Genomic DNA, 19,547 nt, shown 5'->3' on the forward strand with positions numbered 1-19,547 from the left:
TTATATTTTATTATTCGTGTACAAGAACCGCATCAACCTGTTTGATAAAATTGTGTCGTTTTCATTCAATCTATCATAAATTGTTTTGAAAATGAAGTAAAAATGTTGGAATTTGATGAATTATTGGATTTTTTTTCAAATTATTTTATTTTGTATTACAAACATTGCAAGGCTTTTTTTTTAAGAAAAGTGCTGATCGACAAACTGTGCCTTTTAATTGTTGTGACTGCACAAAGTACCTATTAACCTGCCAAAGTCTCAATTTCAAAAGAAACTCCTTATTTTATTATTTTGCTGGATAAAACAAAAACAAAATGATATGGTTGAACCGTCTTAAGCCATCCCAATTTTTGTAAAAACATCTATTTTTTGCGTCGTTCGTCTCCCCTGAGCAATTTTCTGGATACGCCACTGCAAATTATATGAAATATTACATGTAGGTCTATTATTTGATTTTATAAAAATAGTTAACTGAGAGATTATTGATCCATTGAACATAATTTGTAAGCAACCTTATACAGAAAACCAAGCTGTAGTAGGATAGACGGTCACTAATTTTGTGAGATATTTCATCCTGCTGCTCCAACAGTTCACGCTGAGCATTAGTGCGATACCTAAGAATTCACCTCGCTCGTGCTGTGTATCACGGGCGAGGTTTACTTGGTAATGTTGTACTTTTACAACGGCGACATGGCATGACATGGCACGTCATAAATTCTACTCTCCCTTGTCCACCTCTATGTAATTAATAGACTACCTAAAACCCTTCAAAATGCATCAAAAGTTCAACGTCATAGGCGAGAAATGCATAAATTGAGTTCTCGCTACACGCGCAAGCGCACCCCCCATCTGCTCTGCACCGTAGCTCAGCTACTAGTGCGAAGAATTTAAAAGGATCAGTCTTTATGACACACTTTCGCTTCTGCGATGGTCGTGCGGCGACCGCACTAAATCTATTTATGAGACTGTTTGCAAACCAAACGCCGCAGCGAAGAGAAAATGGCGCATGTTGCGAAGCGATTTCATTTCCCCTTCGCTTCGGCCCGACCGACATCTGTTGTCTCCGAGCACTTCATTCACACGCGGAGGCAGCAACACACGAACGGACGAACGAATAGGGTAAACAGCCGTCAATTTTTTTGATTTTTTTGCTGTTTGAAGCACAACTTTCAACATGATATTGTGACGAATCTACAAGAGATACACTTTTGCTCTCGAAGACACTTTGGCAGCTAATAAGTTAATGCATATTTTGTAGAAGAACTTTATTAACATTAATTACGATAATTTTAATAAAAATTCATGAAAATACGTCGAAAAATGCTGATTTTTCCGTCACTTTTTGCAAACTTTTTGTAATTTGAGCCTTTGAATCATTTTCTACAAAATTCACGTCCAAGAAACTAAGATAGATTAGATCATAAGCTTTCGATTCATGTGCTGAGATTAAATGTATGACGCATAGTTAATTAGATATGAGGTTTCAAAGATGACCAAGTTCAAAATCCTAAAATCGTTAATAACTCACTTAGCAGTGATTTGCGACCCTATGTTCCATGGGCACTTTTTCATTTCTCATGGAGACCTATCGACCCTCAAATTATTAAAAACATGGAACCAAACACCCTGTATTATGCTTGATTGTATCGAGCCATGTCTTCAAAGTTTGTACGGATAATTTGCGGACACCCTGTATGGACTTCATTGACGTACCCACAATATTTTTCTGGAGAGCGTTTTGCATTTTTTTCTCTGGGGAAATTAAGGCTGATAGTATGATCGTATTAGAAATAATTACTTTAGACACTTCTAGTCAAAAAAACGAGACCATACATATATTATGGATAATAAGAGATACTTAACAGGAGGCACGAAATGAGAGTTTGATTGCTACATTGGACAGACATTTTTCTTTGTATAATTCTAAGGGCCTTTTTGGAATTTCTTATGACATTACCAGTATAACAGCTTGATTTACTATAGATCTCTTTCACGTATTACTCCGCAGATCTCTTCAGGAGTTTGTTTCTAAATAATTATTCCAAAAAAAAAAACAAATGTTATATACCTTCATTAATTCAATCTGGATTTTTTATAAGGTAACCAAATCAGGAATCATCCATCCAAAAATTATTTCTTTAATTTCGCTAGGACTTCCTCCAGCATTTCCATTTAGATTATCTTCAAAAACTAATACAGTAATTCCTCCAATTTACTATTTGAATAATTTTCATTGAATTCTTTATATATTTTTAGTCATTTATCAAAATTTCAAGCAAAATTTTTAGATTGTTTTGGAAAAAAAAATCTGCGTGAAATTTTGAAAGAAAATCATGGAGTAATTTTGAGTGAGTTCTAAGTACGACTTCCTTGAATTCTTTCGAGGATCTCTGAAAGACCTCCTAAATGTTTGATGAAGTTCCTCCGAAAAAATATAAACAAATATTATCTCCAAATAATGTTCTACAAGACGTTTTGATGAAAATTATTGAAGTGTTTGGACCGAATCCCTGAACCTTGAATAAAGTTTTAAAAAATCTATGGAGATTGGGAGATTTTACAGAAAAAATATCAAAGGAATGTTTGAACCGGAATATGTTGATGATATGCTGGAGACATTCCAAGAGAAACTTCTGAAGGAACTTTATGATGAATCCTAGAAACAAATTTATCGAAGAGTTCTTTGAAAAGTTTATAATAGACATCATCGAACAACGCCTGAAGCATTTTTTGAGCAATTACTGAAAGTAATCGAGGATAAATATTTAAAAAATCCTTATGTAAATGCCTGGAAAAGTGTAGAAACGAATAAACTTTTGTGGAATTGTTAGAGCGCTCTAAGATTTTTGGATCAAATCCTGAAGAAATTCCTCTAAGCATCTATTGAAAAATCGCAGGTAGCATCCCTGAAGAAATTTATGAAAGTATTCAAAAAGAAATCACTGGAGAAATTACTAGAAATCCTGAAGCATTCTGAATATATGAGAAAAATACCTTTAAAGGTTGTGGAATAATAGATTTTGTAGGTTTCTCTGAAGCCTCTAGAATTTTGCACAAGATGTTTATTTATTTTGTATAATAGGCGAAAAAAACAATTTTGTATTTTTTTAAGTTTTCAGCTTAGTAACTGCTCATGAACGACACCCAACTGGAACTGTACTTGCCCCTTTGCCAATTTAGCAACCTTAAGTTCTGAATCCTTGTCTAAACATGTTTTATACTGATTAATTAAAAATCGTTAAAAGGACTGACATGTTCGGCGTTTTGATAGCGGCGCAGCCGACAAAATTTATGATTGAGGAGATTTTTTGTCACAAAAACCACATATTCTACCATCTATTACTGTTTCAAAATAATTTTCCTGAGTGAAGTCTAAATTCCCTGAGAATTCCAGGTTGAATAAAATTCCCTGAAAATTCCAGGTTTTTCCAGGTAGTAGACACCCTGTCCATGGACAGGACAAATGCATGAGTTCATTATCTGACGTTTGAGCGGAGCCGTCGTGGAACAAGTGAATTTGGCATCGCTAAAACGTCAACTCGTGCATATGGGACTTATGCACGGGTTCACTATTTGACGTTTTAGAAGTGCCGTGTTATTTATGTGACCATGAATTCAGCACCACTCAAACGTCAAATTAGTAAACTCGTGCATTGGTCGATGTCCCGCATTTACAGCCTGATGACACTACATAAAGATTTAGAAAATTCATGCACCCAACTACTTGATGATATAAACGCTGTGAGGAACGCCACGTGAGATTAGCGAAATTCAATCTCACTACTATTACCAGTCCCAGTATTGTAATAAACCACGTGGACATCTCCCTTATTCGATATTTCATATCTTTATATCGAGTTAGAGAAACATAGTAAAAGTTGGTTTTCATGGTTACCTCGATGGTCCCTTGGATATCGCAGTTGCACTGGTTTTGTGTTCTGTAACTCGACACCTCCCTATTCGATGGTCCCATCAATATTTTTATATTTTTTTTTTTTGTCTGTAGTCGATTTGACTAGAAATGTTAAGTCGAGCTTTGTCACCCCGAGACCGAGTTTTCTCTGGGCTTTATTCTACGAGTGATGTGAAACGAGAGCTCTCACTTCGTGCCATTTGTAGAATAAGCCCACTCATCTCACTTCACCTTTAGAATAAACCCATTTGGCCATGACACCAAGGTTTCGACAATTGTCATAAGTGACTGGATTGCTTGAGAGTCGACGGGTAACTTCTGAACCCCCATCAATGCCAAAGGTGAACCAATCTTGCTCAGTGTCAAGGATCATTTTCTTTCATAAAAACTAACCTAGATGTTTAAATAATTCCTAAAATATTATTGGTTAGTTTATTTCCATCCTTACGTTATTCTGTATGTAGTCTTTCCCTTTTATTTGAATATCTTTATATTTTGTATGTTTACCATTGACATACAACTTCGCTTGAAGCTGAGTTTCATAATTTCACTTTTTTTTTGTTTTACATGGAAAACATGAATAATTCTTAACCCGGCTTACATAAATGTTTTCCAAGAAACTACGCGTGTTGATACTTACGTGAGAACCAATATGTCGCATTCTCATTCTCTCCACCGTCTATATTTCTAACATAATAATGAAAACATTAAGAAATTGAAAACAATGAAAATGAGAGTGCCTTCATGTTTCACATTTGACGCATCTCGAAGGTATCTCACGCTAGAACAAACTGACCAGTAAATTAGTTGCAGTATGTGTTGTATCAGGAAGCGACAAGATAATACTGAACCGTTCATTTTATTTATATAGAAAATTCTGCAGGATGCGGAAGGAGGATCATGTTGAACTAACAATAATTGTTTGGCAGTCTATCCGTTGGATGTGATTGGTTGCTTGCATTCAGAATGTGTGAGCATACAAGGAAACTGATTCAGATTGATGAACACGATCATCGGTCGTCGTGGTCGTCTTCCATAATCAAGAACAAACTACTTCTCAGTTAGTCTCTATTACTAGTTTGAGGAACTATGTTTCTGGTTAGTCTTTTTCGGTTGTGCCTTGTGCTCCGTTCCGTGGGAAGACGTGTATAAATGCAGTGAAGTGTTTCCTTGTGCTTTTGGAAAGTCGGTATCAACCGATATGCAAAACGATCAATCACGTTCCTTGTATGCTTGTCAAAGCTTCCAATATAGTCTTAGTTGGCAAATGCACTTTTTATTTGGTAAAAATATAGTAATTACAAAACGGTACTTTCAATACAAAAAAACAACATCACAACTAGATAGTCACACATTGTTCATTTTTCACATGGTCAAGAACTAAGACTGATTCTATTAGCCTTAACGACTATTGTGTTGAGACAGTTGCATATATTCTGAGTGTTAGTGTACGGCAATGTATGTCTATATTCGTTCCATTTAGGATGACATTGAGTAGATGTTTTTCTCTTGGTTAATCACTTAGTAGTTCGAAAATTCTCAATACTAATGAATACAGAGACAACGAAAACAGAAACGAATATTTGCTGGAGCATTAGAAAAGTTTTGAGTTTTGTTGTATGTCCTGCTAATATAAATATTTATATAAAAATTTCTTAAGCATGTCGAATGTCGTCTCCTGCTCGTTGGGGGAGCATCGATACGCACTTTTTACCTACTTATTAACCGAAAAGGTGTACAATCTAAAAATCAAACGATTTACGATTCGGTTTCAACCGAAGGTGTCGCTGAATCTGCGACTGCATCAGTCGCTTTCTTCGATTTGATTTCCGCTACCGTCTCGGACGAGGGGGTGGTGGAACTGCTGTCACTCTCAGTGCTAGTACCGTTTGTAGTGGTGGTGGTTGCTGAACTCGCTTCCTCAATATTACTGGCGGATGTGTCGTTTTCCTTGTCGCTATCGGCTTTTTCGTCGTGATTACCATTCGTCGTTACTTTGGAATCTGCTTCTCCATTCTCTGGAACACGCGATTCTTCCTTGGTGTTGACTTTTTCGGACGTTCCATTTTCTTTCACTTCATCGGTGCTGGTGGTCGACACCACATCTGATTCTGTTTTACTTTCTTCTACTGCTGCGGTTTCAGCGGGTTTGACGGATTCATTCTTGGCTTCGTTTTGACTGGTGGAAGCAGAATCCACTTCCATGACTTCTGAGTCAAGCTTATCTACTTTTGATTTGGGTTCTTCTGTTTTGGTTTCTTCCTTGACAGCGTCAGATGATTCGGCTTCCATGGCAACGTCTTCTTCCGTGGCTTCAACAGCAACTTCTTCTACCGGACCAGCCGTAGTTGCTTCGACGCCTTTAGTTTCGTCGACTTGTTCCGAGGTTTCCATTTTCTCTTCTTGCTTCTCAGCAACGTCTGGTTTGGCAACATCAGATTCTTTCGGCTTATCTTCATCTGTTGTATGCGTTTCTTCAGTCTTCTTCTCTTTTGTTTCTACAGATTCTTCTGCAGAGTTTGCTTCTTTCATTTCCTTATCTTCTTCAGTCGACTTGGCATCATCTGTTTTTTCTTCTGTTGCTTTAACCTCTGGCGTTGTCTTGTCATTTTCATTAGTTTTCGTATCTACCGGTTTTTCGTCTTCTTTCGTGGCCTGTGCCTCTGTCGTTGCAGATGTTTCTTCAGCCAGAGTTTCCTCTTTTGTTGCAACAGATTCTTCCGTTGCCATTGGTTCATCAACCGATTTGGATTTTTCCGGTACCGTTGGTTCATCCTTCATCTTGATTTCTTCAGTTGGCATTTCTTCATCGGTTTTCTTGACTTCTTTTTCTGTTTTCTTGGCATCTTCTTCTGTTTTCTTGGCATCTTCTTCTGTTTTCTTAGCTTCTTCTTCTTCTGTTTTCGTTTCCGCAGTCTTCGTCACTTCTTCGGCCTTTGTTACCTTCTCTTTTGTTTCGTCGTTTTGTGCTTTTGGCTTTGACTCATCAGCCGGTACAATGGCATCTGCTTTGACTTCCAATTCCTCAGAAACTGTCTCCTTAGCTGCTTCCTTTGCATTGAAATCTTGGTCAGCTTTAGAATCTGGTTTCTGTTCGTTATCATCCTTGACTTCCTTTGTATTCGATTTCTCAACAGTTACCTCGTCGGTTTCCATCGATTTTGTTTCCTCATCCGCTGTTTTGACCTTTATTTCTCCTTCTTTCTTTTCAGCAACTACGGATTCCTTTGGTTCTTTCTGTTCTTCCTTGTTGTTAGCCGATTTATCTTCCACCTTCTTTTCACTCGTTCCGCTATCAGTTTCCTCTTCGCTCTTGGATTCAGTCTTTTCCGCAGATGACTTTTCTACTGTTTGTTCTGAAGTTGTAGTTGGTACAAGATCGTCAGATTTCTCTTCTTCAGTCTTGCTAGTACTTGTTACGGATTCTTCCTTGGCTGCATCCGATGGTGCTTCCTTGGTTTCATCCGTAACTGCGATTTCTGATGTGGTTACTTCAGGTTTGGCAGTGTCTACAGGGGTTTCCACTAAAATGTTGAAATGAATAATTGATTATTGAAGAATCGACACATGAATAATTATGTGTAGTTTTGTAGCGATACATATTGATGGTCGCCCCTTTGCAGTAAATCCCTTGGATGATGCACGGTAAAAAAGTGGATGATCAGAACTATTGTCACACAATGTCGTTATCGGCTAATGAATCTATTATAAAATGCTTATGAAAGTCATATTTTTCTAGTCTTTCTCACGTTAGATCACAACTGAAACAATGTCTGGTTTGCAGCTTAATGTTCATAAAAGCGCATCCACAGTTCTGTTAACAGAAAGCTTTCTTTGACAACTAAACAATTCTGTATTTCTATGCGTCTGTATTTTATTAGCTGCTGCACTGTTAAAGTATTGACGTTAAAATACAAAACAAACTTATTATTTACACAACTATGAGCCTATGCATGCTATAAAACGTTTGACTTTTAATGTGCGTCATGTTTTCAAGTTGCCCGTGAGATAGAGCGAGAGAGCACCAACACACGGCGCACAGTAAAAGTCAAAAGAACAAAAGAATTTATAGCACGTACAGAGGCTCATGGTTGTTGTCCATGTTACGGCTTATCAGCCGATTGGTGGTTCATAGACACAAAATGTCAATGCGATGACGGAGCGCTAAACGTTAACCAGAAAGCAATTCGAGCTGAAAACTTGATCGATTGGTCATCACAAGTACCAATCGATCAAGTTTTTAGCCTTCAATGGATGTCTAGTTCTCAAGATTTGTGCGCTTGAAGACTGTAGGTGTGGCTTCGATTCATCTTCACATTGAAGATATTGAACGGGTTTTTCCGAAATTGTTTCATTGTGCGTTATGTCTACAACATTCAATCCAAATCTAATAAGTCTTATCACATTCCATTTATATCTCGCACAACTTATGATCTCGTCCTAAAAGCAATTGGTAACCGAATGTGTAGCTCGATATTACTAAACAAATTAATGGATTTGCACGTTATTCAACAATGCTACAATGAAGAGGAGATCCTCCTCTATCTCCCAGTTGTGATAGTTTTTTTATCTTGGTTTATTACCTAATTTGTTTAGAAACAAGGAGCTACTCACTAGTGTGGGACAAAATTTAGATTCTCGCTCCAGTCCACTTTTTGGATTGCATTTAGGTCCCATAACAACTGTGCAAAATTTCAGCTCGATCGGAGAAACTATATTTTAGCGCCAGCCGTTCAAAGTTTGTATGGGATTTACTATGGGAAAACTTACTTTTGCAAAGAAAAATCGCCAGAGGTCGCCCATTGATCTCTATAAAAATTCTGAACACAGACCTCGATAGGTATTTTTACGATAAAGAATATTGCCGAAGACCGCGAAACAATCCGACACTTGTGGAAAAAGTTATTCAATGAAAACCTATTGGCAACGCGACGTTGATTAACACGTATAGGAATAACAATAATAACAAAATCGAGCAAAATTTCCGAATAGTCCATGCTTAATAACTTTTTTCACAAACATCGGATATTGCTTTGCGGTCTTTGACAATGTTGTTCATCGCAGAAATACCTATCGAGATCTGTGTTCAGAATTTTTATAGAGTTCAATGGGCGACCTCTGGCGATTTTTCTTTGCAAAACTAAGTTTTCCCATAGTAAATCCCATGCAAACTTTGAACGGCTGGCGTTAAAATATAGTTTCTCCGATCGAGCTGAAATTTTGCACAGTTGTTATGAGACCTAAATGCAATCCAAAAAGTGGACTGGAGCGAGAATCTAAATTTTCCATATAACCGTGTCCCAGGCTAGTACACACTCGGTAACCAATGACTTTTAGGACGAGATCACAAGTTATGCGAGATATGTCATTTGGAAAAGGTTCTGGTACCAGCAGCCAAAGCTAGTCAAATGGGTGGTATAAATGTTTGATAAAACCCCAAAAAAGGTAAGGTTAAGTTTAATTTATGCCCAAGTAACCATGGAGCATTATATCATTGCTTATATAAAGCAGCTGCATTGCCGTAAGCCTACCATTAAAGTAGTTTGAAAGTGGAAAAAGCGGAAAAAGGCCCTGATACAGTCGAACTAATGCAATAATGTTTATAAAGCAACCAATCAATTCATAAAGTAATATTAGTGCATTGATACATTTGAAATATAGCGTTAATGCTCTTTTGCTTTACAGCTCTTGTAATTCGTCGAATAAAAGCAATGTCGCATCAGTATTGTTGATATGCAGTAGAATACGTGCAATGTTATAATGCTTGGTGTTACTTGGGTGATACCTACTTAAGGTGAAGATGAATTGAAGCAAAACTTCAAATTTTCAATAGCACAAATCTGGAGAACCGAACACCCGTTTGAGCTGAAAACTTAATCGATTGGTCACCGACCACCAGCTAATGACCAATCGATTAAGTTTTTAGCTTAAACGGATGTTTGGTTCTCCAGAATTGTGCTATTGAAAATTTGAGGTTTGGCTTCGTTTCATCTTCACCTTAAGAACTGTAATAGGGGTAGACGGGGTGGTTTGGCCAATGGGGTGGAATGAGCACCCCCTTAAAACTGCATAAATTCTTTAAATTTCATCTGAAATAACATGCAACCCTAAAGCTGATGAGGAAATAAAGCAATAGGCATGTTATAAGTCAATGTTCAAAACTCAAATAAAAATAAATAAATGATGTTCGAAAAAACTGCCCATATCGCCCCGAATGACACTTTTAAATTTCATCATTTCAGAATTATGATGTTTGACTGTTAGAATGTTTAAAAAAAATATATCTTCCTGCACGGAGTATTTATAAATACTAATAACTTTCAATTGTGGTAACAAAATAATTCAATTTTTAGATTACATGAGATTATTTTGCAGTCAAAAATGGGGTGCTCATATCACCCCATCAGTAAAAAATCGACTCGAAAAATGAGAAATTTTGAAAAATCAATTATTCATCCGTGAATTTTATAAGACAAAGGAAATCATGCGGATCTAGTGCATTCATCTAAAAATTGTTGGAATCATACAAACATTCGAAAAATTCATAATATTTTCAGCACTTTTATCGACTGTTCCTTAAGGTGGCCAAACTGCCCCACTTTCCCCTATTGTGATTTGAAAAGAATTCCATATCGTCTTCTTGCTAGCGTTACGTTCCAACTGAGACATAACCTAAATCAAAACTTTGGATAATCAAAGTATTTTGGACAGACCGTTACGCGTATATATTTTGATCACTTACAACAAAATTAAGTGAAAGTGAAAAAAAAGACAAGAGTCAACCTGGACAAATCAAGATGTGAAATAGGGTGATATTCAAAACTGAAAAGGCAATAGATGGCTCTTTTTCAGTGGTAGTAAAAACGAAATCCTAAAGCAAAGAAAGCACCACGGAAGATGAACTAAACACAAAAAGTTATGTATTCACTTTACACTTGATTTCTAATCACTACTTTTTTGGTTAAGTTTCCTAATTGCAAGCAATTTACGATTTTCATTATTTTCCATACGTTTTGACAGTTCTCCGACTACCATTCTTCCATGCGCTTGTGTTGAAAGTTTGAGAAATTTGAGAATCCAGCGTAGCGCGATCAGTGAGAGGGATACAAACAACAGTGTCGTCGCACGGCGGCCAGTGGAAGAAACAGAATGTTCGAAAGGTTGTTGTATGTACTTTTTGCCGCTGGCGCCAACTGTTAGCGGTTATGAACGAAATAAACAGTCGTTACCCTATTGTGAAAAAATAATTAAATGGATTTGGTGAACTTCGTTCGCACGACTCCCAATACGCTAGACTCCGAAATTCCGTCACGATCCCACGTTCTCCTTCACAACTCTGCATCTCCTTCATCTCTCTTAGATGCCCAATTTCGTCTCTCCTAGTGACAAAATTCAAGACTAACAATTCAAAAGGCCTCATCTCAAAAAAGTAAACAATGAGAAAAATGCAATCTTGTTTTGTCAAACAATAAATCAAATTTAAATTATGAATTTAAGCATTGTATGTTATTTTATCATCCCGAAAGTCGATGGATAAACTGATTTATAGCTATGAATATTCATTACTATCATTTTAGCAAAAAATCCCGCTAAAAAAATGAGTCAAAGGAAATGAGGCTTTTATTTCACCAAAAGCTGTGCAGCCCTTTTCATTTGTGCCCATAGACGCCGGCCGACGCTGATGAGGCCTGTGAGTTGACGCCTTTGTTTACTCTAACATGTGTTGAGGCCTTCTAGTTGTGGCTTGTTTTTTCATCATCTTCTGATGTGGCCTTTTGAAAATCATTCAAAATTGATGATGAAATTAGAAATTTGAAGTGTAGAAGAGTGTTAAGTGGTGAAGTAAAGTACATGGAGATCCCTACAGCAAGAGAAGATTCGTGCGGTCGTATAAATGTGTGATTGATTGAACCCTTCGTCATCCATGAACATTATGTATGTGGTACGCGAGTTCGTCGTCGAGAAAATGTATGGAAATATTGGTTCAATTGAAATAATATTGCAATTGAACGTTATTTTTCATGCAATTGAAACCAAATCGTGTTTTTGTTGATAAGTTGTGAAATACAGACAGGCTGACACAGGTATTATTTGGTAGTATGATACAAAATACATCAGTCTACCGGAACCCGACGGAAAACTTGATAATGTTCGCCGTTTAGACAACCACTGTGTAAAATAATACAAGGAGCAGTCGTTCCGTAGTATAACCTGCATCTACTTAGTGAATTTGGAACGTTTTTCGCAATCTACATTGCAATTTTGATGTTTATTTAACAGGCCTCAACTCGGTTTCCGTCAGATATAGAAATGAGGCCTTTTTGAGAAAAGGCCGCATTTGCGATGAATATCCTGGTTAGCGGAAAATGAGATGGGGCCTTTTAGAAAAATGTTATTTTTTCAACTTTTATGCATATTTTTAAATGACTATTGTATGTTTTAGTAAGGATAGGCTCTTATACACTGAAATCAGCAGAAAACCGATTTGTTTACATTTTGGACTTGAGGCCTTTTCAATTGTTGGTCTTGAATTGTATACGTGTAGGGTAGATGTACCAATAGTGGAGGTACTACGCACGATTGAACTTCATTTAAACGTCCAAATTCAAGATGCGCAATTAATGTACATGTTAATGTTGTAACGGGAAGTAACGACCATTGACAATAATGAGAAAATTTATTTGATCGCAGTAATCCACGGCATATCAGTGAAAAATAATACCTCCACTATTGGTACACTGTTCCTTTAGTTGCGGTATATTTTTAAATTGTGTTCCTATAGTTGCGGTATCCTTTGTTTTCAAATGGGATCCTCCACTATAGGAACACTTAACCGCAACTATTAGTACAAGAAAGTAAAGTTTTAGCAATTTTAGTGATAGTTCATCAGTTTTAAAGCAATTTGAACGCTCTTTTCAACTATTCCGTGTATCAACAAGCCAGTACGTCGATTGGCAGTGTCGGTTCTATGGTTAATGTAATAAAATCAGTGAAAACGGCACTACTGCAACTATAGGAACACCCACAACTAAGGGAACACTTACCCTAATGCTCTGTCGAAAATACATAAATACCCTAGTATTCTTACATGCAATTCCACAGGTATTATTAACGAAAATCTTTCCTTGCATATTGATCATTTTTGAATTCGCATTCATGTGGCTAGCGCAAATATATGCTCTATGCCCAGAGAAGTGGAGAATATTTCCAATCCGAAAAAAAATCTTCAACAGGCGTCATTGAAACCCACGTCCCTCAGCATGCATCTTTCTGAAAAACCGCGTTTATCGCTACGGCTATTTGTGCCTTCAATCAGGCAGACAACCATCTAATATCAACCTAAAATGCCTAACTCCAAGAACTTTCTCACCTAAGTTTTCTTCTTTTTTTGCGACCTCATCAGTGGTGGACTCAACGGGTTTCTCGTCCACATTATCTGCCTTCTTTTCAATAACAGCACTGTCCTCCTCGTCCACGTCCATTTTGTCCTCTTCGATCTTGGCCTTCTTAGTTGGCGGTGCCGATTCTTCCTCCTTGTTCTTCTCCTCTTCTACCTTAATGTCATCTTCAGCATTTTTGTTGATTACATCCCCCTTTTTGTCCTCCCCATCCGTTACCGACTCTCCCTGCTGTTTGGTATCTTCTTTCTCATCAGTCTTACTGACTTCCGCCTCTGCTTCCATCTCAGTTTCCTTCTCCTTGGGAGATTCTTCAGTTTCAGTCTTTTCCGTTACTTTCCCAGTTCCTGCTTCAGCTGCCTTGGTAGTTGACGACGACTCAACATCGGTCATTTCAGCATCAACGTCCATCGCGTCTTCACCAGTTGACTTGCCGTTGGTTTCCGAAAGAGTAGCTGGCTCCTCCGCTGAGTCACCATTTTGCTTAGCACCATCAACAGCAGGGCTGTCTCCATTTTGGTCAACCTTGACGACCTTCGAGGGACGCTATTTCAAAATTTACGAGAAAAAACAACTCATTACTAAACGATCGATTAAAACTTGATGAAAATAATAAATTAAAATTACAATACTGCCCACTGATTGTGGGTTTAAGCTAGAGATGGCGTTGATGGGTTGGTGTCCCGACTTATTAAAGCTATCAGAAACGACGAAAGGTGGCTTTGGCCTTTGTCGTTTAGCCAAGACAAAAACCAACCACAGAAGAGAGAAAACAAGCAAGAAAGGAAAATTAGAAGGAAGTGAGAGAGGATTGGACAGGGAGAAGAGAGCGCTCTTACAAATGGGACTTGGAATAGATTGCCTGAAACGTGGCATGGCAACATTAACGTTGGTTATGATTATATCTCTTTCGGATGCTTTTTCGTCATATTCAATGAAAATGTAATAATAACAAGCCGTGGTATTTCAGCTGTGATGACTTTGCTAGGGCAAAGCTGGTTCATCCCCCATAAACATACACAATCTTATGAACTATTTGTCGACTTCTGATGGACATTTCTCCGAAGTGATTCCTAGTCAAAAGGTTGTCTAACAAAGTTATGCGTCAGCTTAGATATCCAGTCTTGTATTATTTGTAATCATTATTGTTTGTTGGAATTATTTGCTTTTTTGGTTTATAGTAGCCACTCACATGCTTGAGTGCAGTAGTACAAACCAGAATCTAAAACTTAAGGAACATGTTTCGGTTGATAATTCGAACAGATTACGAAGCGTATTCGTTTGGACAAAAAAAAACCTTAACTAATAAGCATTTTTTTTCATTCAGCTGCAGTTTTCTGGGCTGACCGATGGATTCTTACCAACAAAAAACATCGAAGCCAATATATTCTCAGGTTACAATCAACATCATGTTCGTTATCTTACATGTGACAGCGGTAAACCCCGAAATAAAAGCAAAATATGACATTGATGATGGTGATGGCAACCGATGGCTGATGTTGTACACATGCGAATGATCATGAAAAGGTATTTTAGTTCCGATATGTATTTCTTCCATCTAAATTAATGCTAACTGATAAAGAACCAAAAAGTACATCGTTTGACAAAGCCTTCATTGGTGAAAAGTTCATCATACAAGCGCAGAACGAGAAGGACATGTACTCACTCACGAAAGCGAAATCGATAGCGAAAGAGAACGCAAGAGATGTGGAAGATTCCGCCGCAAATTTTGACAAATGACATTTTTCTTTACACCGAAAGAGGTTTCGTGCATATGGCAAGCGATATACGTGAAGGTATGTGAAATATAGGTAGCACAATAGAAGAACGAGGATTGGGCAACCGAAATTTTGAATAAACACGACCGATTGGATAGTTTGTTTTACAATTTTTCCGATGCACCGATCGAGATGCCCTTTAGCTGATGCATTTATGTATATTTGCATCAACTTAATTACTTTATTTATGCCGCATCAGCTGCAGAGCATCTTCGGTCGATCCATCGAAAAATTTCATTTTATTTTCTCTTTTCTCTTCATTGTTTCAAATGATCCAGGAGTGAACAAATACTTTCAAAAGGCTTCCAAACACTCACTTCTTGGCCTTTACGATTCTTCAGAGTGAACATTACCGAATTAGGTTCTAGTAACATCATTCTGTTAAATCTGTATAATACTAAGTACAATCAATTGCTGCTGCTTTTATGTGTAATTGGTTTTATTGTTATCCAGTGACAATACTTTTATTTTATTTGTTTCTCTTCATTTCACACGTCTAATTATAACATTAAATGTAGTTGTACTAGGTTGGGAGAGATACTTCCCCTTTGTTTCACTAAACGTTAATTTTGATCTCTAGTAGGAATAATTCACTTCTGTATTGAATCTGATACTGGACAGGTATCGTATGTTATATTCTTAAAATGATCGTTGTAAAAACGGTTTGTAGCAAGATTCGATATCACAAAAATAAGCATGAGAAAAAAAACCTAAGCATAATAATCAGGTGGATTGGATATTGACACTCAAAAACGAATATCAAGATATATTTCTCTGTGTGTTCAGTCCAGTTCAACGTCAAATGTTTTTCAGCGTCTTATTTTCTATAGAGATGATTCATGTTGTATGGGGGATCTTACTCTGCTACTAAAAGTTCACTTTCTGATTACCGAATTAACTATGTCAAAACTTTCTCAGATATCTTTACCAGCTAATGTAGTAAAATTACTAGTACCACATACATTATCAGTTAAGATTATGTGTGTGCTTGTGTGTTTGTCTATCCTTTCATTTTTCTTGCGTATGATTACGATTTCGTCAGTGTGTTTGTAAATGTGTATGTGTGTGATAGAAAAATGGAAAGAAAAAGGTATGGTTATTAACGCTTATTAGGATATACCTGAGCTTCGTCGTCTTGGGCAGTTTCGTCAATTTTGCGCTTGCTGGCTCCGTTTTCCGCTTCGGCACCATTTTCGGTTTCGGCGGCAGCGGTTTCCGTTTCGGTTTCTTTTTCCGATTCGTCGGCAACCTTCTCCGTGGATTCGGTTACCGTTTCCTTTTCGGCGCCATTTTCGGTTTCGGTCGATTTAACCGATTCGATTGGGAGATCGGTGAAGGATGAGATGACGGTGAATTCTTTGCGATCTTCCTCGGACAACTCGGCATTGCCGGGTCTGTCCAGGACAACCACATTCAAACCAGCGTCCTTGGCAGCCTTGGCCTCTGTTGGAAAAAAAAAAATGATAAAAGCAAAAACAAACAATTCAAATTATAATCTTCTAATAACTGATCAATACTTGAACCCAACTCAACATTCAAAAACCTCTTGGAAGATTGATGTGCCATAATGCTAGAATCAGCTGTTATACAAACGTAACACAACTAACTTACCGGCTACAACGTCGGTCAAAAAGAGAGCTTCTTCGCCGGTGGCCTCGATGTTCTTCAGGATGGCTTCGTAGCTGTTCTTTTCCTGCTTGGCGCCGATTTTGGTATCGTAATACCCAGCAACATATTTGATCAGATCGCCCTGTTCGCTGTGCTCAAAAAGCAGTTTCTGTGCGTCGACGCTTCCGCTCGAATAGATGTAGACTTTGCGACCACTCTCGTTCCACTGTTCCAAGGCTTTCTTGACATCTTCGTAGACGCTAAACGGAGTTAAATTTTAATGTTTGAATTTTGAGACTCTTAGTCGGCGTACGTTATTCCCATAATAATAATGTTAACAACAATATCATGCACAATAGTGCAAACGAGTAGAGAAAATAATGACGATAACTTACTGTCCCTTGATAGTTCCATCTTTGTAGCCCTTGGCCCAGACCAGACCCTGCAAAGTTTTCAGCGCACCGGTCTTACGGTCCTGGGACATTTGCCATTCAACGTTCTTGACAACGTCTGGGATGATGTCTTCGGAGTCCTACAAAACAGAAAAAAAACTTTAGTTTAAAAAAAAACATAGTTTTACGTCGGCAGTCGCAAAGAAAGCGTGCCTTGTTTTGTTTAAAAAAAATACGTTTATTAACATCAGTTTCTTGATTTGAATTCGACATGCGTTAAATAACCTCGACCTTAACCCCTTTCCACCCACCACTTCTTTCAATGTTTTAGATGAGAAAAAATGCTTGGAACAAAATTTGCTTGAACAAAAGTTGTTGATAATTGTTTAAACTTACCAAAACGTAGAAAAAGTTTTGATTGTAAATCAACAGCCTTTAGATTGTTAAAAATAGCTACACTTGTTCTTGTTTGGATTTTTGCATGATTTTCAACATTTCTTAGATCAATACACTAGATCTGTATGATTTCCGTTGTCTTATAAAATTCCCGAATGAATGAGATATTTAAAAAAACAAGTCATTTTTTGAGTCGATTTTTTATCGATGGAGTGAAATGAGCTCCCTATTTTAGGTTGTAAAATTATTTCATATAATCTAAAAATTTAATTATTTTTTACTGGATGAGTCAAGATATTTTCTACAAAGAATCTCGATTTGAAATGACATTTCTTCTCAACTGCGTACTGCCATCAAAGAAATGTGATTTTCTTAGCCATTTTTGGGAAGAAATTGTCCACGTATCGAAATAAGCGATCATCGGTTCTCTAAAACTCGAGATTTTGTGTTTTGATGATAATTGTTAGAATGAGACAAACGATAGGGAAAGCACGAATAAAAGTGCGGGATAAGCAATAAAATTAGCAAAGTCCGAAAAAGCCTAACTGTAACAAAGTTTGCAAAAGGGCCAAACTGGAGGGGCCTAACTGAAACCAGGATGTCCATTTAAAATCCAGTTTTTCAATAGAGCTTAGTGACATTTGAACACACGAACACTTGCATGCGCTCATCATACAAAGTTCGTTTTTGTTTTCCTCAATGGAACTTACACACGCTTTCCAGACGCATCAAAATGCATATGGAAATATTACTCAATTGGATTTTTTTTTACCCAGATAATTGGTCTTTCTTGAGACAGAGTGCATAATATTTCCCTCTGAGTTTCACAGCTACATCAACATTAGAGCAAAATTAACCTGCGACTTGATTTTTTTCAAGAATATTTATCAATATTGTGTATTTTATTTGATTGCTGGGGAAATTCTTGACCTGGTGAACCTCTTGATGAATCCAAGGAGACATCTTTTCAACAGAAGCGATATGTTGTCACAAACATTCAATTTGTTCTCATATAAAGCTGGCTAGTGTTTCTGATAAAAACCCAGATACCTAAAGCATTTTCCAAGGGATTCATCAAACATTTTGTAAAGAATGTCAAGAGCTAATGAAAAAATTGCCCTAGATATCTGAAGGAATTTTCCATTTATTCATCCATCAAAGAAATTTGTTGGGTAAGATTTGAAAAAATGCTGTAAATCCCCAAAAATCCATACAAAATCTCTGCAAGGGCCTCATTAGAACTTTGTCAAAAATCAAGACTAGTAATCCGTATTATCAGTAACTCCAGAAATCCGGAAACGGATTTTTGAATGAATCAGCCCTGAATTTCAGTAGGAAACCATGTAGGAAATATGTCAGATGTCTTTTTTGATCAGCTTTTCGCTAACCTCTACGAATCTAAATCCATGAAATGTCTTAACAAATACCTTACCGGGAATCCAGAAGTATTCTTCTAAAAGTTTTTCAAAGATCCTAATGATGTTCTATAAGATCTCTTTTAAATTTGTTCAATATCTTTCCACTAGAAATCTACAAACCATTACACATGAAATCGGTAAAAATTGTAAGGAAACCCTACCAGCCAATTCATTGTTTTTCTACCAACTTATACAAAGTTACCCATGATCTTAAGCAGGGATTGAATCCTGATTAACTATCATAATATGCAGCACATTATGAGAGATTGTTTATCGTATACTGCTACAACTTTGATCAGATCGGGGGAATAGCAGTGCAATGTGCGTGATAAAAACCCTCTGAACAAGCTCCAAACCCGGGGGAAACTATTGCTATCAGATATTCGGGGATTGTTTAACAGGCCAGTAAAGTAAAACATCTATCCCCAACGGTAAACAAAGCAAGAAAAATGGACCGCAACAGATGAGATGTTTTTCTTTGCTTGCCTTGATCGTGCTTTAAAATCAAATGAGAGCGAATTCTGCAATGCCTGATCCTAAGTAATAGTTGTCAGGCAGTCATGGACCTCTTAGCAAAATTCTGGACAAACATTCAAAAGGGCACATAAACATTAGTAGTAATCCTTTATAAGAGAGATTCGCGG

General features: G+C 37.2%; 1 protein-coding gene across 1 annotated transcript in view; it reads right to left on the bottom strand.

The window, feature by feature from the left end:
• Positions 1-4,313: 4,313 nt before the first annotated feature.
• The window catches only part of LOC5567790 (enolase-phosphatase E1-like), a 39,067-nt gene continuing 23,833 nt past the window's right edge, over positions 4,314-19,547 (bottom strand). Inside the window, exons 3-7 of the mRNA XM_001657643.2 lie at positions 17,093-17,229; positions 16,701-16,957; positions 16,210-16,532; positions 13,284-13,857; positions 4,314-7,437 (exon numbers count right to left, since the gene is read on the bottom strand). Coding sequence (XP_001657693.2) covers positions 5,672-7,437; positions 13,284-13,857; positions 16,210-16,532; positions 16,701-16,957; positions 17,093-17,229 — 3,057 coding nt within the window. The 3' untranslated portion in view covers positions 4,314-5,671. The remainder of the gene's footprint in view (positions 7,438-13,283; positions 13,858-16,209; positions 16,533-16,700; positions 16,958-17,092; positions 17,230-19,547) is intronic.

Source organism: Aedes aegypti, chromosome 1 (assembly GCF_002204515.2).
Source record: "Aedes aegypti strain LVP_AGWG chromosome 1, AaegL5.0 Primary Assembly, whole genome shotgun sequence".
NCBI classification, from domain to species: Eukaryota; Metazoa; Arthropoda; class Insecta; order Diptera; family Culicidae; genus Aedes; species Aedes aegypti.